This window comes from Rhamphochromis sp. 'chilingali', assembly GCF_963969265.1.
Source record: "Rhamphochromis sp. 'chilingali' genome assembly, chromosome: 9".
Taxonomy (NCBI): domain Eukaryota; kingdom Metazoa; phylum Chordata; class Actinopteri; order Cichliformes; family Cichlidae; genus Rhamphochromis; species Rhamphochromis sp. 'chilingali'.
The window spans coordinates 7,199,314-7,223,469 of record NC_137936.1 but is presented as its reverse complement, the minus strand read 5'-3'; the positions used below and the strand labels follow the sequence as shown (position 1 = coordinate 7,223,469).

The 24,156-nt window shown below is 40.9% G+C and overlaps 1 protein-coding gene across 1 annotated transcript in view; it reads left to right on the top strand.

The window, feature by feature from the left end:
- cntn6 (contactin 6) overlaps positions 1 to 24,156 on the top strand; it is a 152,927-nt gene that overhangs the window by 117,068 nt on the left and 11,703 nt on the right. Inside the window, exons 15-21 of the mRNA XM_080892139.1 lie at positions 426 to 598; positions 2,809 to 2,926; positions 5,634 to 5,792; positions 6,743 to 6,892; positions 7,519 to 7,589; positions 8,008 to 8,242; positions 10,964 to 11,079. Coding sequence (XP_080748265.1) covers positions 426 to 598; positions 2,809 to 2,926; positions 5,634 to 5,792; positions 6,743 to 6,892; positions 7,519 to 7,589; positions 8,008 to 8,242; positions 10,964 to 11,079 — 1,022 coding nt within the window. The remainder of the gene's footprint in view (positions 1 to 425; positions 599 to 2,808; positions 2,927 to 5,633; positions 5,793 to 6,742; positions 6,893 to 7,518; positions 7,590 to 8,007; positions 8,243 to 10,963; positions 11,080 to 24,156) is intronic.

Below are 24,156 nucleotides of genomic sequence, written 5' to 3'. Positions count from 1 at the left end.
TGACAGACATATAAGTCATCCGAGGTTTTGTCAGCTCTGAGTTATTGTTCATGTAGCAGAGTGGGGCAAACCACTGACGTCTATAGCTGTGAGTGAAGAATATTTTCATTTAATTTAAAAAGAGCTCCTGTAGCATTTTCAGATTTGGGGTTGTTAAATGATGATTATTATGGAGAACGGGAGTGAGAGAGTCATTTTATTTCTTTCTAGTTGACACTGTGATTGCAGCGTCTTTAATTATTCATTACTGAGTTATGGGCAGCTTTTGCTTTTTAAGTGAAGTTATTTAAGGTCGCTTAATTACACTGCTAGACCAAAATCTGTCTCGTGATTCTGGGCAAAATAAGCTTCATTACCTTATTCATTTGGCTGATAGCGACACCGTGCTGCATATAGTAACAAGTCAATGTGTTTTTCTCCCCAAGAGCCCACAAAGATCATAGTTCCACCCTTGAGCTTGGATGCCAGCGTGGGACAGAGCATCGTGTTGCCCTGTGAGGTGTCTAGTGATTCGTCCCTGAGCCCCATCTTCAAGTGGTTTTTCAACGGCAAAGCTATCGACTTCAACAGACAGGAGCACTTTGAGATGATTGGAGGGGTATGTATACATATGATGGTTAGCTTTTTTGCTTTGTGTTTGATGAAAATACACCATGTCTGTATCTGTCACAAACATGGTGGATCCAGTAAAATCCAAATCAATTTCAAACATACAGTGGAAGGAATAATTATTTGATCCCTGAATTTGTAAGTTTTCTGACTTTTGAAGATAGGAACAGTCTCTCATTTTAATGAAGAGAGGCAGAGTACCAGACATACATCCAGAGAAAGCACAGTCCATAAAAGCTATAAACTGATTTGCATTCATTGAATGAAATAAGCTAGTCATTATTCTGTTTTCCACAGAGTGGCTGTGTGCCCATGTGGCACAGTTAATCCCATATATTTCTGATCCCAAGTTGTTATGTATATAAAGCACACCTGTACACAGAGTCAGTTTCATCATCATCACGGGCAAGACCAAAGAGCAGTGCGAGGACGTCAGGGACAAGATTATAGACCTGCACCTCACTGGCTTCACTATTCAGCCTCAGAGGTTTCCATCTGAAAAAAACAAAACAAAAAAAATGGAACAAATGGAAATATAAAAATGGCAACATGTGGTTTTAGGAGGACCTACATGTGTCAAAATATCCCCATCACTGCCCACACAGGCCCCACATCTTGACACACGTTATTGCAGTGAGTCAGGAAACGCTATTGTCCTGTTTTCCAGCACAGACATGCATCAACTCATCATAACAGCAGCAGCTTAATAGCTGTTGCTCCCTTGGCTACTTCTGTATAGGTTACAGCTATCAAATGACAGAGTACTGCATGATGCAGTGTGTTGCCATTTAACTTTTTAAAAATATATATTATTTACCCATAAAAATGTCAGCTAATGGATGTATTTCATGATCATACTGCACAATTATATCAGGTACATGCCTGAAACTCTGTAAATTGTTGTTCCGCAACAATTAGACAAACATGATTAAATATGTAAATATGTAGATAATCTTCCATTCAAATTTTAAGCCAGCAAATTGAAGTTGGTTCAGAAGAAATGGTAGCTGGCTGACCGGCTGACAAAAACACATACATTTGCTTCTAAAACTCACTAAATATATTGGGTTAATAAAATAATATGTAGCGATTAGTGAGCTCAGGCAATCTGTATGATAAACTCAGTTAACCTCTTCATACCTATAGCGTTATAGTCAATGAATAAATTCAAATATAGTATTTTGTCTGTAATTGTTAAGCTTTTGTGGTCCTGGAATTAAAAAAAAAGGTTTTGAATTCCCTTCAGTGTTTGTGCTAAACTAGGCTAAATGGTCCCAGCCTGTCTCTGAGAGAAGTGAGTGGTATCACTCTTTTCTCTGGATTCTATGCTAATTAAGCGCATTTCTCACCCTGTCAAATTATTCCTTAAGGTTGTATACACTGAACTGGTCCTGTGAGAACATGAAGGCACCAGGGGAACTGGTATTTGTAGGCTAGCTCCATTTTAAACCCACGTGAAAGCTGTGTACATTCAATTCAGACGCCAACAGATATTACTGTGAGTCGTGACGAGGGAGCCTATAAGGATGAGACTCTAGCCCAGAGGAGATCTTAGTGCAAATCAATCAATTTGAGCCTTCACAAAGGAGCCAAAATTTTTGTGAATGCAAGATTTATGCTTTGGCAGGTTGATCATAGCAGGGCCACTGAAGCTGCCGTAAAACACTAACATTTCACAGTGAGCGTAATGACAACAGATGTTTGACTTTCCTTTAAAAATATTCAAACAAACAAAGAGTCTCTGTGTTTCTCTGGGAAAAAACAAAACAAAATACGAGTGTGTGTGTGTGTGTGTGTGTGTGTGTGTGTGTGTGTGTGTGTGTGTGTGTGAGAGAGAGAGAGAGAACAAGCAGCAACAAATTGAAAAAAGCATCTCTGAAAATTATTCTTGGAGCCACTCAGCCGAGTTGTAAGGTTAAAGTGTAAATACAACAAATACTGAAAACACTGAAAACAAGTCAATTTTGTGTAGCCTTTCTTACAACGTAAAACCAAATTAATTTCTTTTGCCTCTTTTTTTTGTGGTTGATTATTCCAAGCTCCTTTTGTGGAGGATTTGCAGCACATGGCTGAGAATGAAACTGAATGTGCTCCTGAGGATTTCCTATACGTCTTTTCTTTTTTCACTTTGACTTTGCTGCTTTTGGTGGAGGTTTTTTCTTCTCCGAGACTTTCAGTCGCATATGTCTCTGTCATCAGGGATTTGCGGGTGACCTGATGGTGAGGAACATTCAGCTAAAGCATTCTGGGAAGTATGTGTGTATGGTACACACTGAAATCGACACAGTTTCTGCAGCAGCAGACTTAATTGTCAGAGGTATGCTTTTTCCTCCTTACACTGCTTGTCATTTTGTAGTACTCTGCATGTCTGTGTTTCTTAAGATGATGATAAGAGCTGTATCACCGACAGTGTAAAGAGGGAGACTTGTTGCATGTTTCATTACTTGCTGATATAATTTCCAACAGAAGTTTTAAATCAGGCGATAAAGCAGAAAACTCCTCTACATTTGACATTGAGCATTTCAGTGTTAGCAGCATTTTCACTGCTGGTAAACAAGCTTTACTCTGTAAAGACATGTTAGATCCCTTTTCTGATTTCAGAAGGAAAATATTGATGATTTTCAGCACTGAAAGTTGTTCTTTTAATACGACACGGCCGCCTGTATTGGCGCGGTTGGCTTGTTGCAGGCAATGCAGACTCAGGTTGCTCATAGTGCCGTTGACTGATCGATTTGACTGGCAGACGAGAGCCGGTTCAAATTCAGCCAGGAGAATGATGCTGCCAAACGAAAGGAGCCCGTCTAGACATAAAGACAGGGCTTTGTAAGCCATCCCCCCGATGGTGTTACACTCAAATTTGTCCCAGTGGCTTTAGTGGAAATATGCCAAAAGAAGGCATTTCTACACATGAAAAGATGCAAAGCAACAGTGTTCTGCATATAAGATCTTTTGTGAAAAAAACATTCTGTGATTAGTGAGTATAATTTGGATTTAACTGGTGGCACAGTGATGTTTTTTTTTCTTTTCTTTTCTGCGTATTCTGCTTTCGTCTAACAACACAATGACATGGAGGTTAGGTCAACTTGTGAATGTAATTGCCCGTACCGTCTTGCTTGGACAGACTTGTTGGATGTTGGCTAAGTGGTTAAAAAAAACAGATGGGTAATTAAGCATATGTGTCAGTTAAATTAGTCCTGTTAAACAGATACTCCTGACACGTGTTACCCAGTTTCCAACTTTCAGGCTGATGACTGCAAAGTCTTTGAGAAAATAAAAGAAGTTAAACTCATTGCCTCTTATATCACAGTTAACTTGAAGGAAAGAGTAAGTTGCCACAAAAGCTTCAAGGGTATCTAGAAAAACAGTCTTCATGCAAGAAAACATTTTATAAAGTATGTTTTTAACTGATTTCATGCCATAAATGTTACTCTGGGGGAGAGCATTTTTGATGTTTAAACTCAAGGATTATAGATATCCTACATACCCGTCTCTTTGGTTGATGTGCCAGTAGTTTAAGTAGAGACAAAATATGTCTGTGACCCAGGCACAATAGGCTTTATTCAACAACGTAGAGTTCAGGGTGCTTGCTTCTACACAACCTTCAGAGGTGTCCGAAGCTCCAAACACTTCCTTTGTCTCTTTTTATTCCATTTTTATTATGTGTTAGCATAGCTTATGCATATGTTATGCGCCTTATAGGCTTTGCCAGGGAGAACTGTGAGATGAGAGACAGACTGTGTCAAGCTTGCTCATATTTATTCTCGAGCTTCAGTTGAGTTTAAATCTGTCAAAACCTTAAACCAAGTGTGCAGACTCAAGTTCCATTTGAATTTGCAAATATCTTCACAGACACTCCATCACAACCATGACTTATTACACAAAGGAAATACATGATAAAAGTGCAAAGGTTAGACTAGGCGTAGAAAGAATGGTCTGGGATAATCTGAGACGTTCAGATTAACAATGCAGGTAATAAAGAGTCTGCCACCAATATAGATTATGCAGGTTTTCCATATTGTGTTTTTATATGCATAATCCAAAACCAGTGTTGTCGATGCTCAATCATCTTCCTACAGAAGTAGTTAGTCGCATTGAGAGCACAGCGCTACTTTTGCAGATTTGCAGGGCTTAGCAAGAAATCCCATGTTGCTGCGTTCCCTGATTTTAGTGAGAAACCAACTGAAAAATCTGCCTTTTTCCCAAATCCTTGGTAATTAATGTTGTCTTTTGTTATTATTATACTCTACTTTCACTTAGCAAAAAACACTGAACCTCCCTCAGACAGAAAATCCCTATTGAGCAAAATAAGCTCATTCTACTACACAAAACTTGTAAAATGAAATCTTTACTGAAAAACTCATCCAAGGGTCTCGGCCATGCAACATATCTTCATAGAGATAAAAACGTATCATAATGTAAGTAGGTACACCTACTTACAGTGGGCTAGACAACATATAATGTTATGCACAATTTTACCTCTGTTTTTTCTGGACCTTAGTCTTAACATGGATACATTATCTAGTCCTAGTTTATAAGTATGTAAAGACAAGGTTACTTAAACCTATTGTACAGCTAATCTGTGAAACCCAGTGATAAAGAATAAAGGCATTTTTGAAATGTATCTACGTATTAAAGCTAAACAAACCTCCTAAAAGAAAAATATTCAGCGACCTGTTTCTCTTTCTTTTGTTGTTTTTCTTGCTGGTGTGAGGCATACATGTCTCCAGAAACTAAATAGGTCAGATTTCATGATGAGCTCACTCACTGTTTTCTTGTTGTACTTGTTTTTTTTAACAATTAAAGCATTAAAAACACCCCAGTCTCTGATAAAAGAAGTGTAACCTGCGTTCCCACTGATCTGTGATATTCGGTGTAATAATTATGGTGGTGTCACAGCCTGTTATATCTCCTGTTAGCTAGGTTATGAATAACACCTGCAGTGGAGTCTCAAAGCTGACGTGAGCTCATTTGTTTAGGCTGCTGCCGTACAGTGAGGCTGATGCAGGTGTCTCTTCTTGTTGCAGGACCTCCTGGGCCCCCCGAGGGCCTGGTTGTGACTGACATTACTGACACTACTGTGCAACTGTCTTGGGGCTCTGGACCTGACAACCACAGCCCTGTTACTAAGTACATGATGCAGGCCAGGACCCCCTTCTCTATAGGCTGGCAGACTATGAGGACAGGTACAAATGCACCACCACCGTCAGGCAGTTATATTTTTATTGAATGTGTTTTTTATCATTCAACGTTCAAAATTCAGTGTTCTTTATGGTGATTATAAATGAACATAATTAAGGCAATGCATGATATAAATACAAAATACAATATTTAAAAACAATTTTTTTGATGTATTAAAAGTTTGTGCATATAAACCATTTATGACACATTTCACATGTATGACATGTAACAGAGGAAAGCTGAAATGCTTCGCAGCTTTTTCAGTGAATGAAGCTCCACAATAAACAAGAAGTCTTGATGTAGAAATGCAAAAAATTCTTTTTACTCACAGAATTTTATAGTTACATATTTCCTGGTATTTTTCTCCACGCAGTATCGTTTGCACATAAGTAGCATCGCCCTTTCAGTGATCTATAAAAGTGACATATCCTGATATTTAGTTGGTTTCAAAATTAACCACCTTTCCATTGTAACTTTATTGTCCAAAAATAAAACACAGGCTGCACTTCTGTGTCCCCCTCAGAACCACCGGGAGGGGAGCTATTGTTCACTGTACTTTGAAATGTGCATTTTGATTAGAAAAAATACGTGTACTGAGGGCTGATTTACCATCATTAAGTAAATAAATATCAGGTATTCACGGGAATTTCTTGCCACTTTTGGCAATACAGCCTAAAAATCCTTAGTCCCGCAACAGCTTATTAATTGTGGTTATCTAGTTGTGTTACTGTTTAAAATAGCATTGCAAGATGCTGATGCACCTGTGCGATCGACAATAATTATGATGCTTGTAGAGATGCTGACGAGCTGTAATTAAACTGTAAACGTCATAGTTTCATTCCATGCATTTCATTGGTATATGAACTACTTATACTTGCTGGGAACCAAATGTGAATGTGACACATGAAACATAAAAACACAAAACACATGTCAATTCTAAATTCTTTAATCCTAGTTCCTGATTCTGTGCCTGGACAGATGATGCATGCCACAGTGAAAGAGTTGAACCCCTGGGTGGATTATGAATTCAGGGTGGTGGCAATCAACAGTGTTGGTGTTGGAGAACCCAGCACGCCATCAAAACAGATTCGAACCAAAGCAGCAGGTACCCTCTCGATTTGTTGTTTCTCTTCATAACAAATTAATCAGTCCCACTTGGAAAATGTAATTTAACTGTTTGATTAGTTCCACTTTTTGTCCGTGCTCCCTGTGATGTTTCAAATCTGTTCTATGTTTTCATGCCACTACTTTGATTACTCAGTCGCACGCGGGAAGAGTGGAAATTGAGTTACACTTTTAAAATGCTTTTTAAAGTATCAGCACTAAGCTCTTGTGCACTCTGGAGCATGTGTTGGGTTTAATTAGTGGTTGCATCAAGAGAAGCGTCTCCCGCTCGCACATGCCACGAGACACGGCCGTGAGCGAGTCTTTTTTTGACTGGTTAGCTGAGTAATTCTATCCCGCTGGTTGAATCACAAGGGAACAAGTTTCCCGTTGAGCCTCACGCACAGGGCTGACATATGGCACTCGGCTAATAACGGCGGCACACACGGGTGGTAATGCCACTGTCAACAAAAACCTAATTCCTCTCCTGTGTGATTAACCCATTTTGTGTAAACAGAAGCTCCACATAGTGCCTGTGATCCCCTTATTTGAACTACTTCTTGCACCTGTGTCAGACATAACAGTCAGAACTGAGGGATGAGCAAGTTTCCTTTTGTGTCTGTTTAGTTCCCAAGGTTGCGCCAATTAACGTGAGTGGTGGCGGAGGAGCTCGAGGAGAACTTGTTATTATGTGGGAGGTAAGAGGATCATGGGCATTTCTGAATGGGCATTCATTGTGACAGAGTATTCTTCTTTTGATGAGAATGGAATCCTGGCAGGTTACTGCGTCTGCAGCAGTCTGGCTTCAGTGGAATGGCTTTTAATTAAAAGGCAGAGCTTTTCTGATTTGCTGCCTGCTGACTCCCCCTGTTGTGTAAATCAACAAGGAGATACAGAGCCAGTGCAAATTACACGTGTGTAAATCCAGAATTAGGTGACAGCTTTACATTTTTTGGATGTGGGTCAAAGCACGGAGAGGTGCTGGATCCGTTGATTTGCTCAAAACTTTGTTAGACATAAAACACTGTTACTGCTTTACTCTTTTACAGCTGCCTAATTTAATTTCTGCTCACAGTTGTTTGGGTCAAAGGCGTAACTTTTCTGTCCCCATCTCAGCCAGTTCCAGAGGAACAGCAGAGCGGAGAGGACTTTGGCTATGTTGTAGCTTTCCGCCCACTTGGCAGCAGCACCTGGATCCAGACAGTGCTGGCATCACCTGACGCATCCAGATATATTTACAGAAATGACAGCATCGCACCCCTATCCCTGTTTGAGGTGACAGTGGGAGTCTACAACAATATGGGAGAGGGGCCGTTCAGCCGCGTTCTTAGAGTGTTTTCTGCAGAGGAAGGTGAGCGTCTTCACGTCCTGCAAATATAAATACTTATCCTTTCGCTTTTAGCTGCAAATAGGGCTTTCACGACAACAGTGTATTGATGATAACTGTATGATAACAATGTAAAATACGCATTTTGTGTCAATTACTGTATTTTTCGGACCATAAGGCACACCGGATTATAGGGCGCACTGTTGATGAAAGGGTCTGTTTTCATACATGAGGCAAATTATGCGAAACAAAACAGTCAAATATGTTAAACTTTATTCAACTCATTCACAATAACTCAGCATCATTCGGTTGTAACACAAAAAATACAGAACAATACACTCACTTTTTCAGTTCATTCCACAAATCCATCAAATTCTTCATCTTCACAGCTGCTCTTGTTCCCGTGTTCTACTGTGTGACTGATAGAGTTGGAAATCTGCTTCGTAAACATGTGTCTTAACAGCATTTTGGGGTCCTTATACACACACAATACGGTAATATTATGCTGAAGCACAGTACGAATTACTCTGTGAGGCTCCTGACTATGGTAGCCATAATGCTCCGACAATCCATCAAGTGGTGCGGCTTCGTAGCTTACCAAAGTCGTACTAAAACATTTTTTGACAGATTTTTGAGCGCCGTGTACCACAGAAAATCGGTTTGAGGTCAGTAAGCACAACCAGAATTCATACATAAGGCGCACCGTCGATTTTTGAGAAAATTAAAGGATTTTAAATGCGCCTTGTAGTCCGAAAAATACGGTACACACAAAAGGCAATATCATAAACAACTGTGTCGTTGTCTTTAGTTTTTTGCTTTTGTGCATTTATGATTATAGACTCCATTAACTTGTACTTTGAGTTTACCAAAAAATGGGATGAGATATGGTATCAAGGTTTTTCGAGGAACAAGACAAACTGGTGCAAAGGTTAGGAGAGTTGTAAGTTCAAGTGTGTGTCGTTAGTGTGAGGACATGCTCTTGTCTAGTCTAGTCCAGGATCATTGCAACAGAGGGACAGAAAAGAAGAAGAAAAAAAAAAAGAGTCTGCCCGGAGTCACAGATGATGGAGTAGTACAGAAATAAGTCTCAGAGCAGGTAGCTCAGCAGGCAGCAGTTGTTGTTCTGTAGTTAACAGGTAAAAATCAAGTGACGCTCATGTTTTATGTAGCTTAGAGAATTACACCTGTGTTTAGATTTTTTTTAGATTTCCCAAAAGATCTGACAAAAATATATTTTTTATTGTGTAGAAGTAAAAACATGTGCATTAATAACCAATGTTCCCTCTAATTTTTCATGTGTCTGAGCGAACACACAAACTCCCTGAGCGGTCCCTTGGACCACTGTGAGCAACAGCAGACGTGTGCACTGTGGTCACGCCAGCATCGAATCCATCCAAGTTACATGGTTTATTAAAATAATCAAATTACAGCATTTACATTTATGTCGGACTACTTTTAATTAACTGCTTTAGCCCACTTACAATGAAAATGTAAAAAAAAATCTTGTTCATGACCTGTGTAGCATGTTAACACTATTGGAAGTAAAAATAACTTGAACTCCAATTTTGAAAACACAACTTTCTTTCTTTCTTTTTTTTTTATATAAAGCTGTGAATTGTATTTTGAGTATGAGTCTGTGGTCTGGGAGAGAGTCTGTAACTCTCTGTCTGCAAAATACAGTATATAATGACCAATGTTGGGCAATTAATTATATAGTTACTTCTTCAAAAAAGTTACTGAGTTTTGCAAACAACAAAGTTTTTTGCAGCTGTTTACCTAAAAATGCAGCCAAGGCGTTTTTTTAAATAAACATTTCAAACTATTTACAGAACAATCAGCTGTTCTGCATCAAATCTGATGCCACACAGATTATTTGTGCCACTCCAAAAATAATTTCTGTCCACGATGAGATAAAGGAGAACAACAGCCATTGACTACACTACACACTAACTACACAAGATTTGCGCTAAATGTCGCAAATCTCTCACATCTCAAAACACCGCCGTCACTCCTAAAACTTCCCCCACGTTTCTTAACAACTAAATGCCATGTTGCCATATCATTTTTTGATTGGTCGACATGGTACATTTTTCCACCAATAGGAAAGGTTGGAGGTTTTGGTTTTGTCTTTGCTCACAGGTGGAGAGAGCTTTCGAGCGTTTTCCTTATAAAACGCAGTTTTTACCGTTTCTTCCTGCAGTAAATATAAACAACGATAGTATTCAGGAAAAAAACAAACATTGCAAATATTTTTATCATAACTCTGGTTTTACGTGGCCGATCAACACAATTTAAAAACTGGTATAAAGTCCACACTTTTCCGTCAATTGTTCGGTCTGTCCTGCTCACATCTCCAATGGTTGTACACGTTGTCATTAACGTGGCTTCACTCCACATCAGCCACGCCGCTTTGCTCGCTAAAACGCCAGTGTCGGCACATAAGGACGCTGTCGTAGCCTGTCAACGACGTCGATTAGCTGCGTATATACGAATGTGAATCGCATCATTGGCTGGACTACGGGATAAGGTGGCATCGTTCTAATCCCATACTGGAGCAGCCAGTCACTTACTGACTAACACTGCAAAACAGAGTTGTTAACGTATTTATTTTAATTTCAATTCAGGTTAGATTTTTTTTGTGCGCAACGCAGATTTTCTGTGCGCAGAGACCGTGCCAGCAGTGCGCAAATGCACACGCGCCGGAGCTTAGAGGGAACATTGTTGATAACAATCCATCCTTTACAGAACCCTCTGAAGCACCTTCGAGAGCGTGGGCCCGTGCGGTGTCAGCCTCTGAGATCGAGGTGTTCTGGGAACCAGTTCCTCCGAGGTCCAACAGTGAGAAGATCGTTGCATATGAGGTAGGAAAACAAAGAAAAGTGAAACATTCAAACAAAGACACAAAATTAATCCCAGATGGCTGACAGCACAATAACCTGATCTCATCTGAATATAACCACCAATGGTGACGCTGTCGAAATATTCTGGCATTAAAACACTGTGTGTGCCGGAGTCACAGAGGTCTGTTGACAGCTGTTACAGTCTCTAAGAGAACTCTGCACCCAAGGCTGTCTCAGAGCTGCTATTAAGAAAAAAGGGAGAGAAAATAAATAAGAGAATGTGTGAACATCATACATCACTATCCTGTACAACAAACACTCTCCTGGGATTTAGCTGTGGTAAACCTAGATAAAAATAACACTGTCTCCGAAACCCCAGATATTTTACATGGCAGTGTATACCCAGGTGGCCTAACCTCTGCAGAGATGCTTTGAGGTCGCTGCCAATGTTTGCTACACACATTGTCATAAGACAGAGGTTTCCATGTTTGGAAACAAGACAGAGGTATTTAACTCAGCTTAGAATATTCATGTTTAACACGGGAAAATCCAATGAAATATTCAGCTTCCTAAGAGTAGAAATGTTTTAAAATATTCAACTTATTATAATTTGAAGCCTATGCAAGTACAAATTTACTGCTCAGTTATAAAATTTATATGATCCTGCTGGTTTTATTGATCATGTGCAAATTATATAATCCAAAAAACCACAAAGACAACAGAAAAAACACTATCCATCCATTTTCTACCATTTACCTTGGTCCAGGCAGCGGGGTAAGCAGTCTTAGCAGAGATACCCAGCCTCCTTTTGGACGGACACTGAGGCAATTGCAAAGGAGCTGACATATGTAATTTCTGTAGCATGTCCTGGGTTTGCCCTCGAGCGTCCTCCCAGTAGGACATGCCCAAACCACCTCACTTAGGAGGCACCTATAAGGCATCCTAAACAGAGCTCATTTCCATCCCTTGTAACCACTTTCCTTCTTTCAGTCACTACCCAGAGTACCTAGCCATAGGTGAGGATAGGATCTTGGATCAGCATTGCTTTCATAAACTACTTTACCTTTGTCCAAGAAGTTGATTCTGTTCATCTGGACGTAGCGTTTTGTGGGAGAAACGTTTTGTCACTCATCCAAGTGACTTCTTCAGTCTCAGCTGACTGCAGGTTTCCCCAATGTTATGAACAGGCTTTTAAACCCCAAAACACACTGCACCAAAAAACTGGTCCACCTCAAAGATCGGGTCCCCCGACACAAACAGAGTAACATAGTGTACGCTGTTAAGTGCCAGGAGGATTGCCAGGATTTATACATCGGGGAAACCAAACAACCTCCTATTTACGTGAAAAGCGAAAGACCATCTCTGAATCGAGGAAGGGGCTAAGGGTACGTCTTTCACCATCTTACAATGCTGTGATTGCAGCCATTCCCCAACTCTCTGTGAATGGTACTCATGGCCATTGATCAGTGGTCTTTGATCAGTGGGTTTTGGTCAGTGGTTGTTGATCAATGGTCATTAGAATTTGCATAATTAAGATTAAGAAACTGACCTCCCAGCCCATTGTTCCTTCAGTGGGCTGGTTTCAGTCATTATGTAAATGTACCAGTTATACGATTGGGGAAAACTGCAGTCAGCTGAGACTGAAGAAGTCACTTGGATGAATGACGAAACGTTTCTCCCACAAAACGCTACGTCCAGATGAACAGAATCAACTTTTGGAGATTTACTTTCCTGGATGATTGAGAATGCATCAAGACAATACTTTACCTGTGATACCAATATACCAAAATACTCAAATTCCTCTACTTCGGACAGAAGCTCCATCCTAAGCCAGAATGCAAGCTGGAGGAAAATAAAAAAGAACAATGTTAAACTATCTAACTGTAAAATCTACATTTTTTGGCATTGCTTTTGTCAGCTGGCTTGGCCAGTTTGATCTGAAAAACCGAACAGCAGCCTGTGGGTAGATATTTATATTTAAGCCTTGCAATGACAAACCATTCCTAAAGAGGTCTACTGGGATTTTGTGACATATATTCTAATTAATCTAATTTAGGGCTTAAATTGCCTCTCAAAAGCTGTTTTAGAGGATCATTTGAATTTTAAAGGCTTGACACAACTCCAGCAAGCATACGGTTTAGGGATGCTACAGCATCACACCCGTCGGTGCTGTTTTTCTTTAGTGCTTGCAGAATATACAGTAAATACAGCTTCTTATACTTTGGATCATCACACAGTGGAATTTCCTTTAAGGAACTGAATTATTTTATGTTTGTGTTGTTATTTACTTTCAGAACTATATAAAAGGTTACAACTGAAATCTGCTCAGTTGGAACTCATGGATTGGTTGAAGTAACAGGTCAGGTCAGAAATCTTCTGATTAGACTGAGAAAAAAACAGCAGCTGATGGTGGAAAAATATGTGCATGCATTTGACTGAAAACTACATGCACTTTTCCCACCTGCATTTCTAGGGTTTGACTTCATGTGGACGATAAAGTTTCTTTTGTTTTCAAGTGCTTACCTAAACTCTGTACATTTGGGTACAAACCCCTCTGGAGTCTAATTTTGGCTGTGCTACAACAGCGTTCCAGAGGAAAATTTATGGTTTAAATTATTATGGCTTTGGAGTGGCAGTGGGTTGTTCTGCTTATTTCAGGTTACTGGGAATTAAAGTGGGATTGCACCAGGGGCCTATTAATGTCATAGTGGCATTACTGTTATTATACTGATACATCCTATTGCCTTGTTACTGGTTGGTGCTGGTCAGACCATGGGCTGCCACGGCCTTTCAATGCTCAGGGCAACAACACTTACACACATTGCAATTGCAATCTTTTTTGGACTTGACACATTATTATCACTCACACTCAGTTGCCAGTGTATTAGGAGCACTGTGCTAAAGCTAATGTGGTCTAAAACAACAGTTGTAGTTGCTAGAAATTACCCCTGGATAAAGGTCATAATATTCAGGTGCTCTTATAATTCAGTGAGGGGCTTCGTGTAATCTGTTTAAAGTTTGTGGTGCTGCTTAAATCAGTTATGTTACACCTAAAAGATACTTCTGTTTAAATTCTGTTTACCATCCTGTTTAAATCAGTGAGGCTGGACTAAATAAGAGAAACACCTATGAATAAATTTTTTAGGGTTTAGCACATTTGTATCAAGAAGTCTTGTGACCCCATGGTATATATGTTAATTACCCAATTTGACAACAGGAGGAGGAGACACAAACCCAGACTCAGGGGGTCACCAGCGCAAGATAAATGGTAGGGTTTGTGTCAGGAAGGGCAACCAGTGTAAAAACTGTGCCATCTGAAGTAAGTGAGCAGCCAAAAGTATATCAAAAGGTCTCTGAAATATTTTTTTACAAAGTAACATTTACATTAAATAGTATAGATTGCATTATGTTTAGCTAGGTGGAGCTAATAAATTAGCTGTTGTGTGCTAACTAGATTCACTCTTTATTAGCTGTGTTTTGTTCTTTACCACCAACATGTAATTCATTCTATTGCATGCTGGACTACTGTTACATGTTAGTGAGTATTTGTGTCTGCCGTCTGGTGTGAACACGTTTGGTGGTGGTGTGGTTAAACCAGTAAGTAAAGTGGGTAAAACGACAAGAATAAGCTGTAAAGAGGTGAGGAGATATGCAAAATGATAACAACTATTTGTTAGCTGATCACATACAAGTCATTATGTGAACCTAACAAAATGTTTATCTAACAAAAATTAGAAATTAGAGCCACTTTCTTTAAATCAGCAGTGCAGATGCACAGACAGAGATCTGCTTGGTTCGTGTGTCTTCAGCCTCCCTGTCTGCGGTGTTATTACAGGAACCGCGTCTCCAGGCTTTGAAAGCATCATCCAGTGTGGCTGAGTCTAGCAGCTGTGTTGCTACATAGGAGGCCTTTCATCTGTGTTTTTTCAGTATTTTTTACACTTCAAGTCAAATGTTTTCCATTACATGTCACTGTTACGTGTCCCAAGAGACTGAATGCAAGCTGTAGCTTGTTCTCTGCTAATGTGCTGGTTTTATAATGTGTAGACATTATGTGAATCCTACACCTGCTGGGTAGCATCAGAGCTCCTTTACTTCTATATTATTGTAAACTCCAGGGCAATTATGCACTTCCTTAACTAAGCACTGTGAATATAAATTTGAATTGGGTGCATATAAAGAAAAGTCACATCATTGCTCTTTGAAAATCAGGCAGTAACTAAATGATGGTAGTCTTTTATTCACAGGCTTTAAATAAAGTGTCTTTATTGCAAGTACCATAGTGACATTAAGTGAAGCATCTACTTTTCCAGAGTCCCAGAAAATAGTTGGATTGGCCTAAAAACTTTTTACCTGTTGTCCTCTGGAGGAATTCCAGAAATAACCTCCATCTGAAGTTGCTCTTTAATCTCCCAGAAGAGGATACCCGTTCCTCCCACAGCAAGTTCCTCTTTACAGCCAAAGAGGGAAGAGGGGGAGTGAAGCTGGAGAGCTTTGCACATTCATATTATCCTGTTCGTACACGGTGCCAAAATGCAGCACTTTCCTCAGAGTTATTTTATCAAAGGTTTGTACTGATGGGGAACTAAGGAGTCAGGTTAATAAGGAGAAACCCCAATAGAAGTGAACTAAAAACTAGTGTTTTTATGGCCAAGTCTTGAAGCGGAACAACCAGCTGCCAGTCTGTCACACATAAAGAGCCCTCCATGTATGTTAGGTGACAAATACTACTTATGTTAGCAGTGTCTTTGATTTCAGTGAAGTGCCATCTTATATGTCTGCTTAGAGGATGACAACTACACTTCAAGTCAGTCTTTTTGCTAAAGAAAAGTGGTTTCTATGTGCCCCTTTAAAGAAATACTTAGAAACCATTAAAATAAGATGAGGAAGATGAAAATGTACCTCTAAATTTGTATGCCAAAAATTCAGAACAATCACTTCTTACCTAACTGCACTTCTATACAACACCATTTTGTACTTGAGGTCAGTCCCAAGCAACATTTTCTTCTTATGCCTTTCTGATTGGAACAGCAGTTTGAAAGGTATGAGAGCAGAAATGTGACTGACTGAGAGGCTAATGAGTCATCATCACACCCTTCAATTTGTCTTCCATTCCACCCAAACTTTTGTCCAGCCCTGCTTCAGCTGCATGAACCAAAATAGCAGGAGCACTTGGTCACGCCTTCACTGTCTGAGTGCACAAGTCCAAATTACAGCTCTAGATGTTAAATGCCTAAAATAAAAAAATAAAAAACTCAGCAAACTCCATGATTGCCAATCAAAAGTTGAAAAATGCCAAAACATGCTTTTAATAATGATAGTCATCATCATTAAAACTATGATGGCATACAAAAGGTAAATAAAAGTAAATACATGAAAAAGTGAATACATGGTGAACAAATGGCAAAATCCCATAAAGCTGCTTCAGCTAAAGGGCTCTGTGTATGCTGAATCCCCGTCATATTGTCGTGTCTACACTTTAATATTAGATCTTTAAGTTCATTAGCACCTGCTCCTTCCTACTGTGAAAGGTCAACATGCCAACTGTGATAAGGGGCTATTGATCATCACAGAACCTATCAAATCAAATCACTTTTATTGTCACATCACATGTGCAGGTACATTGGTACAGCACATGCGAGTGAAATTCTTGTGTGCGAGCTTCACAAGCAACAGAGTTGTGCAAAATACAATAACATAAACAGGCAAAATATACGAATGGCTAAATCTGAAACTAATAAATATATGTACAATATATAATAGTATATGCAAAAAAAAAAAAAAAATTCTGGATGTGTATACTAAGTGTTTTTCTACGTGTGTGTGTGTGTGTGTGTGTGTGTGTGTGTGTGTGTGTGTGTGTGTGTGTGTGTGTGTGTGTGTATACACATATTTTACAAATTAAATAGAGTCAACAATAAATAAAATATATAAAAATATACAGAGTTGAGACATGTGCAAAACGGTGGCATTACTGTACAGTATGGAGTGCATAATGTTAAAGTTCCAGTAGTGAAGCTGAGGTGTCTGTGACATGTTCAGCAGTCTGATGGCCTGATGGAAAAAGCTGTCTCTCAGTCTGCTGGTACGGGACCGGATGCTGCAGAACCTCCTTCCTGATGGAAGTAGTCTGAACAGTTTATGGCTGGGGTGACTGGAGTCCTTGATGATCCTCCCCGCTTTCCTCAGGCACCGCTTCCTGTAGATGTCTTGGAGGGAGGGAAGCTCACCTCCAATTATCCGTTCAGAGCACCGCACTACTCGCTGGAGAACTTTGTGGTTGTAGGCGGTGCTGTTGCCATACCAGGTGGTGATGCATCCAGTGAGGATGCTCTCAATGGCACAGTGATAGAAGGTCCTGAGGATGCGGGGGTTCATGCCGAATCTTTTCAGTCTCCTGAGAAAGAAGAGGCGCTGTTGCGCCTTCTTCACTGTTTTGTTTATGTGTACTGACCACGTAAGATCCTCAGCCAGATGTACACCAAGGAACCGGAAGCTGCTCACTCTCTCCACAGCAGCGCCGTTGATGGTGATGGGGGTGTGTACTTCTCTGCACCTCCGGAAGTCCACTATCAACTCCTTTGTCTTTGCGACGTTGAGGGTGAGATGGTTGTCTTGACACCAGTGGGTCAGGGCGCTGACCTCCTCCCTGTAAGCCGTCTCATCACCATTGGTGATAAGACCCACCACTGTAGTGTCGTCCGCAAACTTCACAATGATGTTGGAGTTGTTAGTGGCTGTACAGTCGTAGGTGTAGAGTGAGTACAGGAGAGGGCTCAGTACACAGCAAATTCAAAAGTGTTAAATGTTTTGGTGTTAATAGTCTTCTTGCAAAAGTAGAGTTAATTTTACTCTAAGTAGAGTCACATTCTTTTAATGTAACTCTGAGGTGTAAAATGATAGTAGTTAAAATCGAGTGTTAAAAATGAGTGTTTCTCTGTCAAATCTGGAGGTGTTACAATGGAAACATTAACTCTTGACCTCTTAACTCTGAACTCCTAGAGGGGCTATGACACCAACAGAGTAAATTCACAGACTCCGCCCTCAGCACGGCTCCAATCGAAGCTGAAGTGAAGCCGTTTCAGAACATTTTGCTCTACATATTTGAGTTGTTTGCCATGCTTGGTAAGTCATTTTTTCAAAGATTGTTTCAATTGTTATTAGCTTTTACTTCTGTGGCTCTTTGGAGTTGAGACAAAGCTGTGTGAAAGGCATTAGCCATGTTGCTCGGTGATAGCATAACATTCTGTTTTAGCTAGCTGAAAGGTATTGTTTGCGGGCAAATACCACAGCCTTGAAAAAAGCTTGCATGTGAATTTTCAGTCACATTTTTGGTCAAATACACCTAAAACAATGTCTAGAATGTGAAATGTTGGTATAATCAGAATCAGAATCAGAATCAGAATACTTTATTGATCCCTGGGGGAAATTATTTTTTGTTACAGTGCTCCATTTTAAACCAACATTAAGACAAGACAGACAATACGCTAACTAAGAATAGTACAATATATACATATATATACATACATACATACATAAGTCACTCATAAATAAATAGTTGGAAAAGAAACATGTGTAGCTGTAGCAGTAACCAGTGTGTTAAGTGGATGCGTTGTACAGGGAGATGGCCACAGGCAGGAATGATTTCCTGTGTCGTTCAGTGGTGCTTTTCGGTAATCTCAGTCTCTCACTGAACGTGCTCCTGTGACTGACCAGCATGTCATGGAGTGGGTGGGAGGTGTTATCCAACATTGTCTTTATCTTGGACAGCATCCGCCTCTCCGACACCACCTTGAGGGAGTCCAGCTCCATCCCCACAACATTGCTGGCCTTACGGATCAGTTTATTAAGTCTGTTGGCATCTGCGACCCTCAGCCTGCTCCCCCAGCATGCAACAGCATAGAGGATCGCACTGGCCACAACAGACTCATAGAAAATCCTCAGCATTTTCTGGCAGATGTTGAAGGACCTCAGTCGCCTCAAAAAATAGAGACGACTCTGGCCCTTCCTGTAAAGTGCTGTGGTGTTTTTAGGTCTTCCTGAAGTCCACGATCAGTTCCTTGGTCTTTGCCACGTTGAGCTGCAGATGATTCTGCTCACACCACGTGACAAAGGAGTCGACCACAGCCCGGTACTCTGTCTCATCATCCCTGCTGATGCATCCAACCACCGCAGAGTCATCAGAAAACTTCTGAAGATGGCAGGTCTCTGTGCAGTGGCTGAAGTCTGTGGTGTAGAGGGTGAAGAGGAAGGGGGAGAGGACAGTCCCCTGTGGTGCCCCTGTGTTGCTAATCACCTTGTCAGACACACACTGTGGGAGACGTACATATTGTGGTCTTCCTGTCAGTGCTACTTGAAGCCTGAAAACGATCGCCCATAAAAAAAAACAAAAAACGAGCAAACAGCAGTAGCAGACGTCCTGACTGGGTTCTACGTTAGCATAGATCCCTCCAGAGTTTTGTGCACACGGTTTAGGTAAAAATGAAAAAGGTTGAGGTTTTACATTTAGTTCAGTATTACCTGTTGCCTGTGTCCTTGTCTTTTGGGAAAATACTTTACACAAGTAATGGCTCAAAGAGGATTCCTTTTTTTTTTTACTGTGCTGCAATTGTTTACTGGATTATTTGTGCCATTATTTAGTGTCAACTAATTTTTATTCGATCTCCGCACAGGATATGCTTGTGAAGATGGAATATGGGGGAGAGCAGAAGTGCGTTGAAGTTCCACAAAGGGATGAATGAAGGACATGCATATTGTATTGAAGAAATAAGTGATGAGAATGCTGTTATTTGCATTTACCATGTCAGACCTTTTGATAAACAAAATTCTAATGAAAGTGAGAACATGTACACTGTTACATCTTTCAGAAAATGTTTTGAAATTGTGGTGCACAGTTCAGAATAAATGTTTTTCAAAAACCATTGCATCTTTTTAGTAAATGTTTATTTCCAAAAGAAATTTCTAGAAGTTCAGAACAGTAAAATCCCCGCTTTTTAGAATGAATTAGAAGATAACTCTTACGTAGTTAAACTAAAATACTCTTTGAGAGTTAATATATAAACTCTTAACACCAAGTGTTAAATTATCAACTCCAGACAGATTTGGTGTTTAACACTAAATCAGAGTTAACGTACCAACTCTCCAAAAAGAGTTAAATTAACGCTCTCTGGTGTGGACCGCACATCCTCCTCATATCCTGGGCAGCACGGTGGCACGGTGGTTAGCACTGTTGCCGCACAGCAAGAAGGTCCTGAGTTCAATTCCACCATCAGGCCAGGGTCTTTCTGTGTGGAGTTTGCATGTTCTCCCCGTGTTTGCGTGGGTTCTCTCCGGGTACTCCGGCTTCCTCCCACCGTCCAAAGACATGCAGCTTGTGGGGATAGGTTAATTGATTAATCTAAATTGTCACTAGGTGTGAATGTGCGAGTGAATGTGAGTGTGAATGGTTGTCTGTCCCTATGTGTTAGCCCTGCGACAGACTGGCGACCTGTCCAGGGTGTACCCCGCCTTTCGCCCTATGACAGCTGGGATAGGCTCCAGCGCCCCCCGCGACCCTGAAAAGGATAAGCGGAAGCGAATGGATGGATGGTGTGGACCCATATAGACACTTTAATAGTGTTGAAATCAAATCCGACAGTGTTAATTTGGACATGCTGGATTTGCTGTGTACACACCCCTGTGGAGCACCAGTGTTCAGTGTGATGGGGGATGAGGTGATGCTGCCCAGTCTGACCACTTGGCGTCTGTCAGACAGGAAGCTAAGGATCCAGCTGCAGAGGGAGCTGCTCAGTCCTAGATCCTGCAGTTTCCTGTCCAGCTTTGAGGGAACGATGGTATTGAATGCTGAGCTGTAATCTACAAACGGCATTCTCACATACGTGTCTCTCTTCTCCAGGTGTGACAGGGCAGTGTGTAGTGTCAGGGCTATGGCATCATCAGTGGACCTGTTGTGGCGGTATGCGAACTGTAGAGGGTCCAGTGAGTCGGGTAGTGCAGAGCAGATGAAGTCCCTGACCAGCTTCTCGAAGCATTTGCTTACAATGGGGGTCAGGGCTACAGGTCGCCAGTCGTTCAATGAGGAGATGGTGGAGGATTTGGGTACAGGGACGACGGTGGCCATTTTGAAGCAGGCTGGGACTACAGACAGAGAGAGGGAAAGGTTGAAGATGTGCGTGAACACTCCAACCAGCTGAGCCGCGCATGACTTGAGGACGCGGCCGGGAATCCCGTCCGGACCAGTAGCTTTGCGTGCGTTCACCTTCCTGAAGCACTTCCGCACATCCTCCTCAGACACAGTGTGCGTACTGACGTCATCTGCGGTGCGCACACTGTCCGGTCTCGTGGTGTTCGCTGTGTCGAATCTAGCGTAGAATACGTTTAGATCCTCACACAGAGAGGCCGTGGTCTGCGGTGTGCTGGTTTTCTAAGAGCTTCATTCGAAACAACAACATTATACTGTAACAACTTTGCCTCTCTGCAAGCACCGGTTCTACTTTGGAAAACCGTCCAACTGTACATAGTTTATGCACATTTCTACTGTCACACAATAATTCCAGCATAAATTTTAAGTAGGTAGGACGGTTTGCAACTTTACCTATCAGAGTATGCTTCTGGCTCATATTCATAAAGATAGGACGGTTTGCCACTTAATTTTACCCGTCGAAGTATGCTTGAAGCTGTCTGTGAAGGTTCTCAGTCATCCAGGTCATTGTAGTCAAAGGAGCTTGCAAAGAAAAGCGTCTAGACTTCTTTAAGTTGCTTGAAGACGTTTCACCTCTCATCCAAGAAGCTTCTTCAGTTCTAAGGTCAAATGTGGGGTGTCCCAGATTTAAACCTAGTGGGAGTATCCCCCCAGACTCAGCAGTCCACCTGCATCTTAAGGATAAAGGACACTCTTTCGAGGATGCCAATGTTCACATTTTGGACAGAGAGGACAGATGGTTTGAAAGAGGAGTGAAAGAAGCCATCTATGTCCACTGTGAGCGACCATCTTTGAACAGAGGCGGTGGTTTACGACACCAAATGTCTGCCATCGATAATCCAGTTTTGAGTTCCCTCCCCAGACGCCTTAACGCCCACTCACATCCTGGGTCATCTGACCTCAGGAATTCACATGATTCCCCACACAGTTTCCACTTATTTCTGTTTTTAGTTCAGTTTTATGTAAAACATTAAACTTTGCAACAGTGATGAAGGATGAAAATAGTTTGAATCTTAAAACTCCTCTTACTTTTTCAATAAACAGGATAAAGACAGCCATTCGCACATTGCTTTGGGACTCTTGTATTGTGTCTTTCATTCTCTTTTAATATTTTAGTACTGCAATGTCTATAAGGCCAGGTTTCACAATGAACTCACCCGAAACCCTGGCTGATTGGGACCCACACCCAGTTTCACACCTTGGCTCAGGCGATTAGAGGGTCATCAGGGGGTCCTTTTGTCCCTCTGTGGGGGGATACTCCCACCAGGTTTAAATCTGGGACTCCCCACCATTTGACCTTAGAACTGAAGAAGCTTCTCGGATGAGAGGTGAAACGTCTTCAAGTAACTTAAAGAAGTCCAGACGCTTTTGTTTGCAAGCTCCTTTGACTATGCTTGTAGCTCATATTCACGAAGGTAGGACGGTTTGGTGCTTAATTTCATGTTGTGCTCATACGCAGAAACAACAGGTAGGATGTTGTGATAGGATGGATTTCCAGAAAACCCGGCACAGACAACATGCTAATGCTAAGCTAGCCGAGAACCCAGGGTAACGTTAAAATTGAGTGAATGCCGACCTCAGCCCAGCAGCCAGAACCTGAACGTAAGCAGGTAACAAACTGATGAGCAGTCAGGCTGAGCAGTTTGTGCTCGTTTTCTTTTTGCTTTGTGACGTCGGCTTTTTGTTCTACTAAGAGAGCCGTGGTGTAATACTAACAGAGAGATCATATGCGTGTCCTCATCAGGGTGTGTGGGACTGCAGCCATACTGTTTAATGGTAATTTTGAGACAGTGCCTTTCAGGTCATTTTACAGAGTAACATTAAAGTAATGTAACAATTATTTTAACAAATTACTTTCTTTAATTAAGTAACATACTGGATTACTTTTAAGAAAATATTTCTGTGTAATAATTACTTTTTTGGAGTAATCAAAGCACTGTTGGTGTGCATTCAAGCCAAAGAACATATATTTCCAGCAGAGGTAGCACAACTTCAGCCTCTCACACTGAAGTGTAGTGGTTGTGAGGCTCTTGGGATGTACTGCTCCTTCTGAAGCAGCTCGTGGTTGAGAGGAGGATGACGGTCGCTCAGCTTTAGATACTGGGATGTTTATTTGCTTCAAGTTGTGGTCAAGTGCAAGCAAAACCTTTGAAGACATATTTGTTTCTTGTTCAATGGGACACAGTCTGTCTCACAGACAAGTCAGCAGTCTGTAAGAGAGATGTATAGGGCAAAGATATATCCAAGCTCCCATCACCTTGACCTGGAAGAGATCTTGTAAATGTGTACCAGCATCAGCTTGACAGAAGGATCAGCACCTCCTATATGCTGACTGTAATCATGAATAAGTAATGGGCATAGTACATTTCTTTGTGTCCAAATAGGCATGATCCCACAGGTCAAATTGCCCGGCGTTGCACCATAAAAAGTTTTACAGTTCATCTTTTATTTGTTAAAGAAAAACAAAACCCACAAATGACAAACCGCACACTTTTACAAAGCTTAAATATACTAATATACAGTTAGTAGAATTACCCATAATGGTAATATATCTGGATATTTTAAACCATAAATTCATCAGGAAGATTTTTGATGATGTAAATAATTATACAAGCAATCTACTTCTGCAACCAGCGGAGTCGACCCCCACAGGCCAATAGAAAGAATGCAGGCACTTCCATATTGGTTTCACTTTTCAGACCCTGAAGCTGCATTAATCTTAAACCTTTATAATATAAAGTATAGGCATTGTATTTTGGCACATTGTTAGATTTTTTTGTTTTTTTTGTTACTGCAAAATCAGTAGAATATTGTGAGGCCATCAATAGAAATGCATTGCATCAGTGTAGTGACACCCCCCACCCCACTCCCAAAAATTTGCTGTGTCACTACTAGTG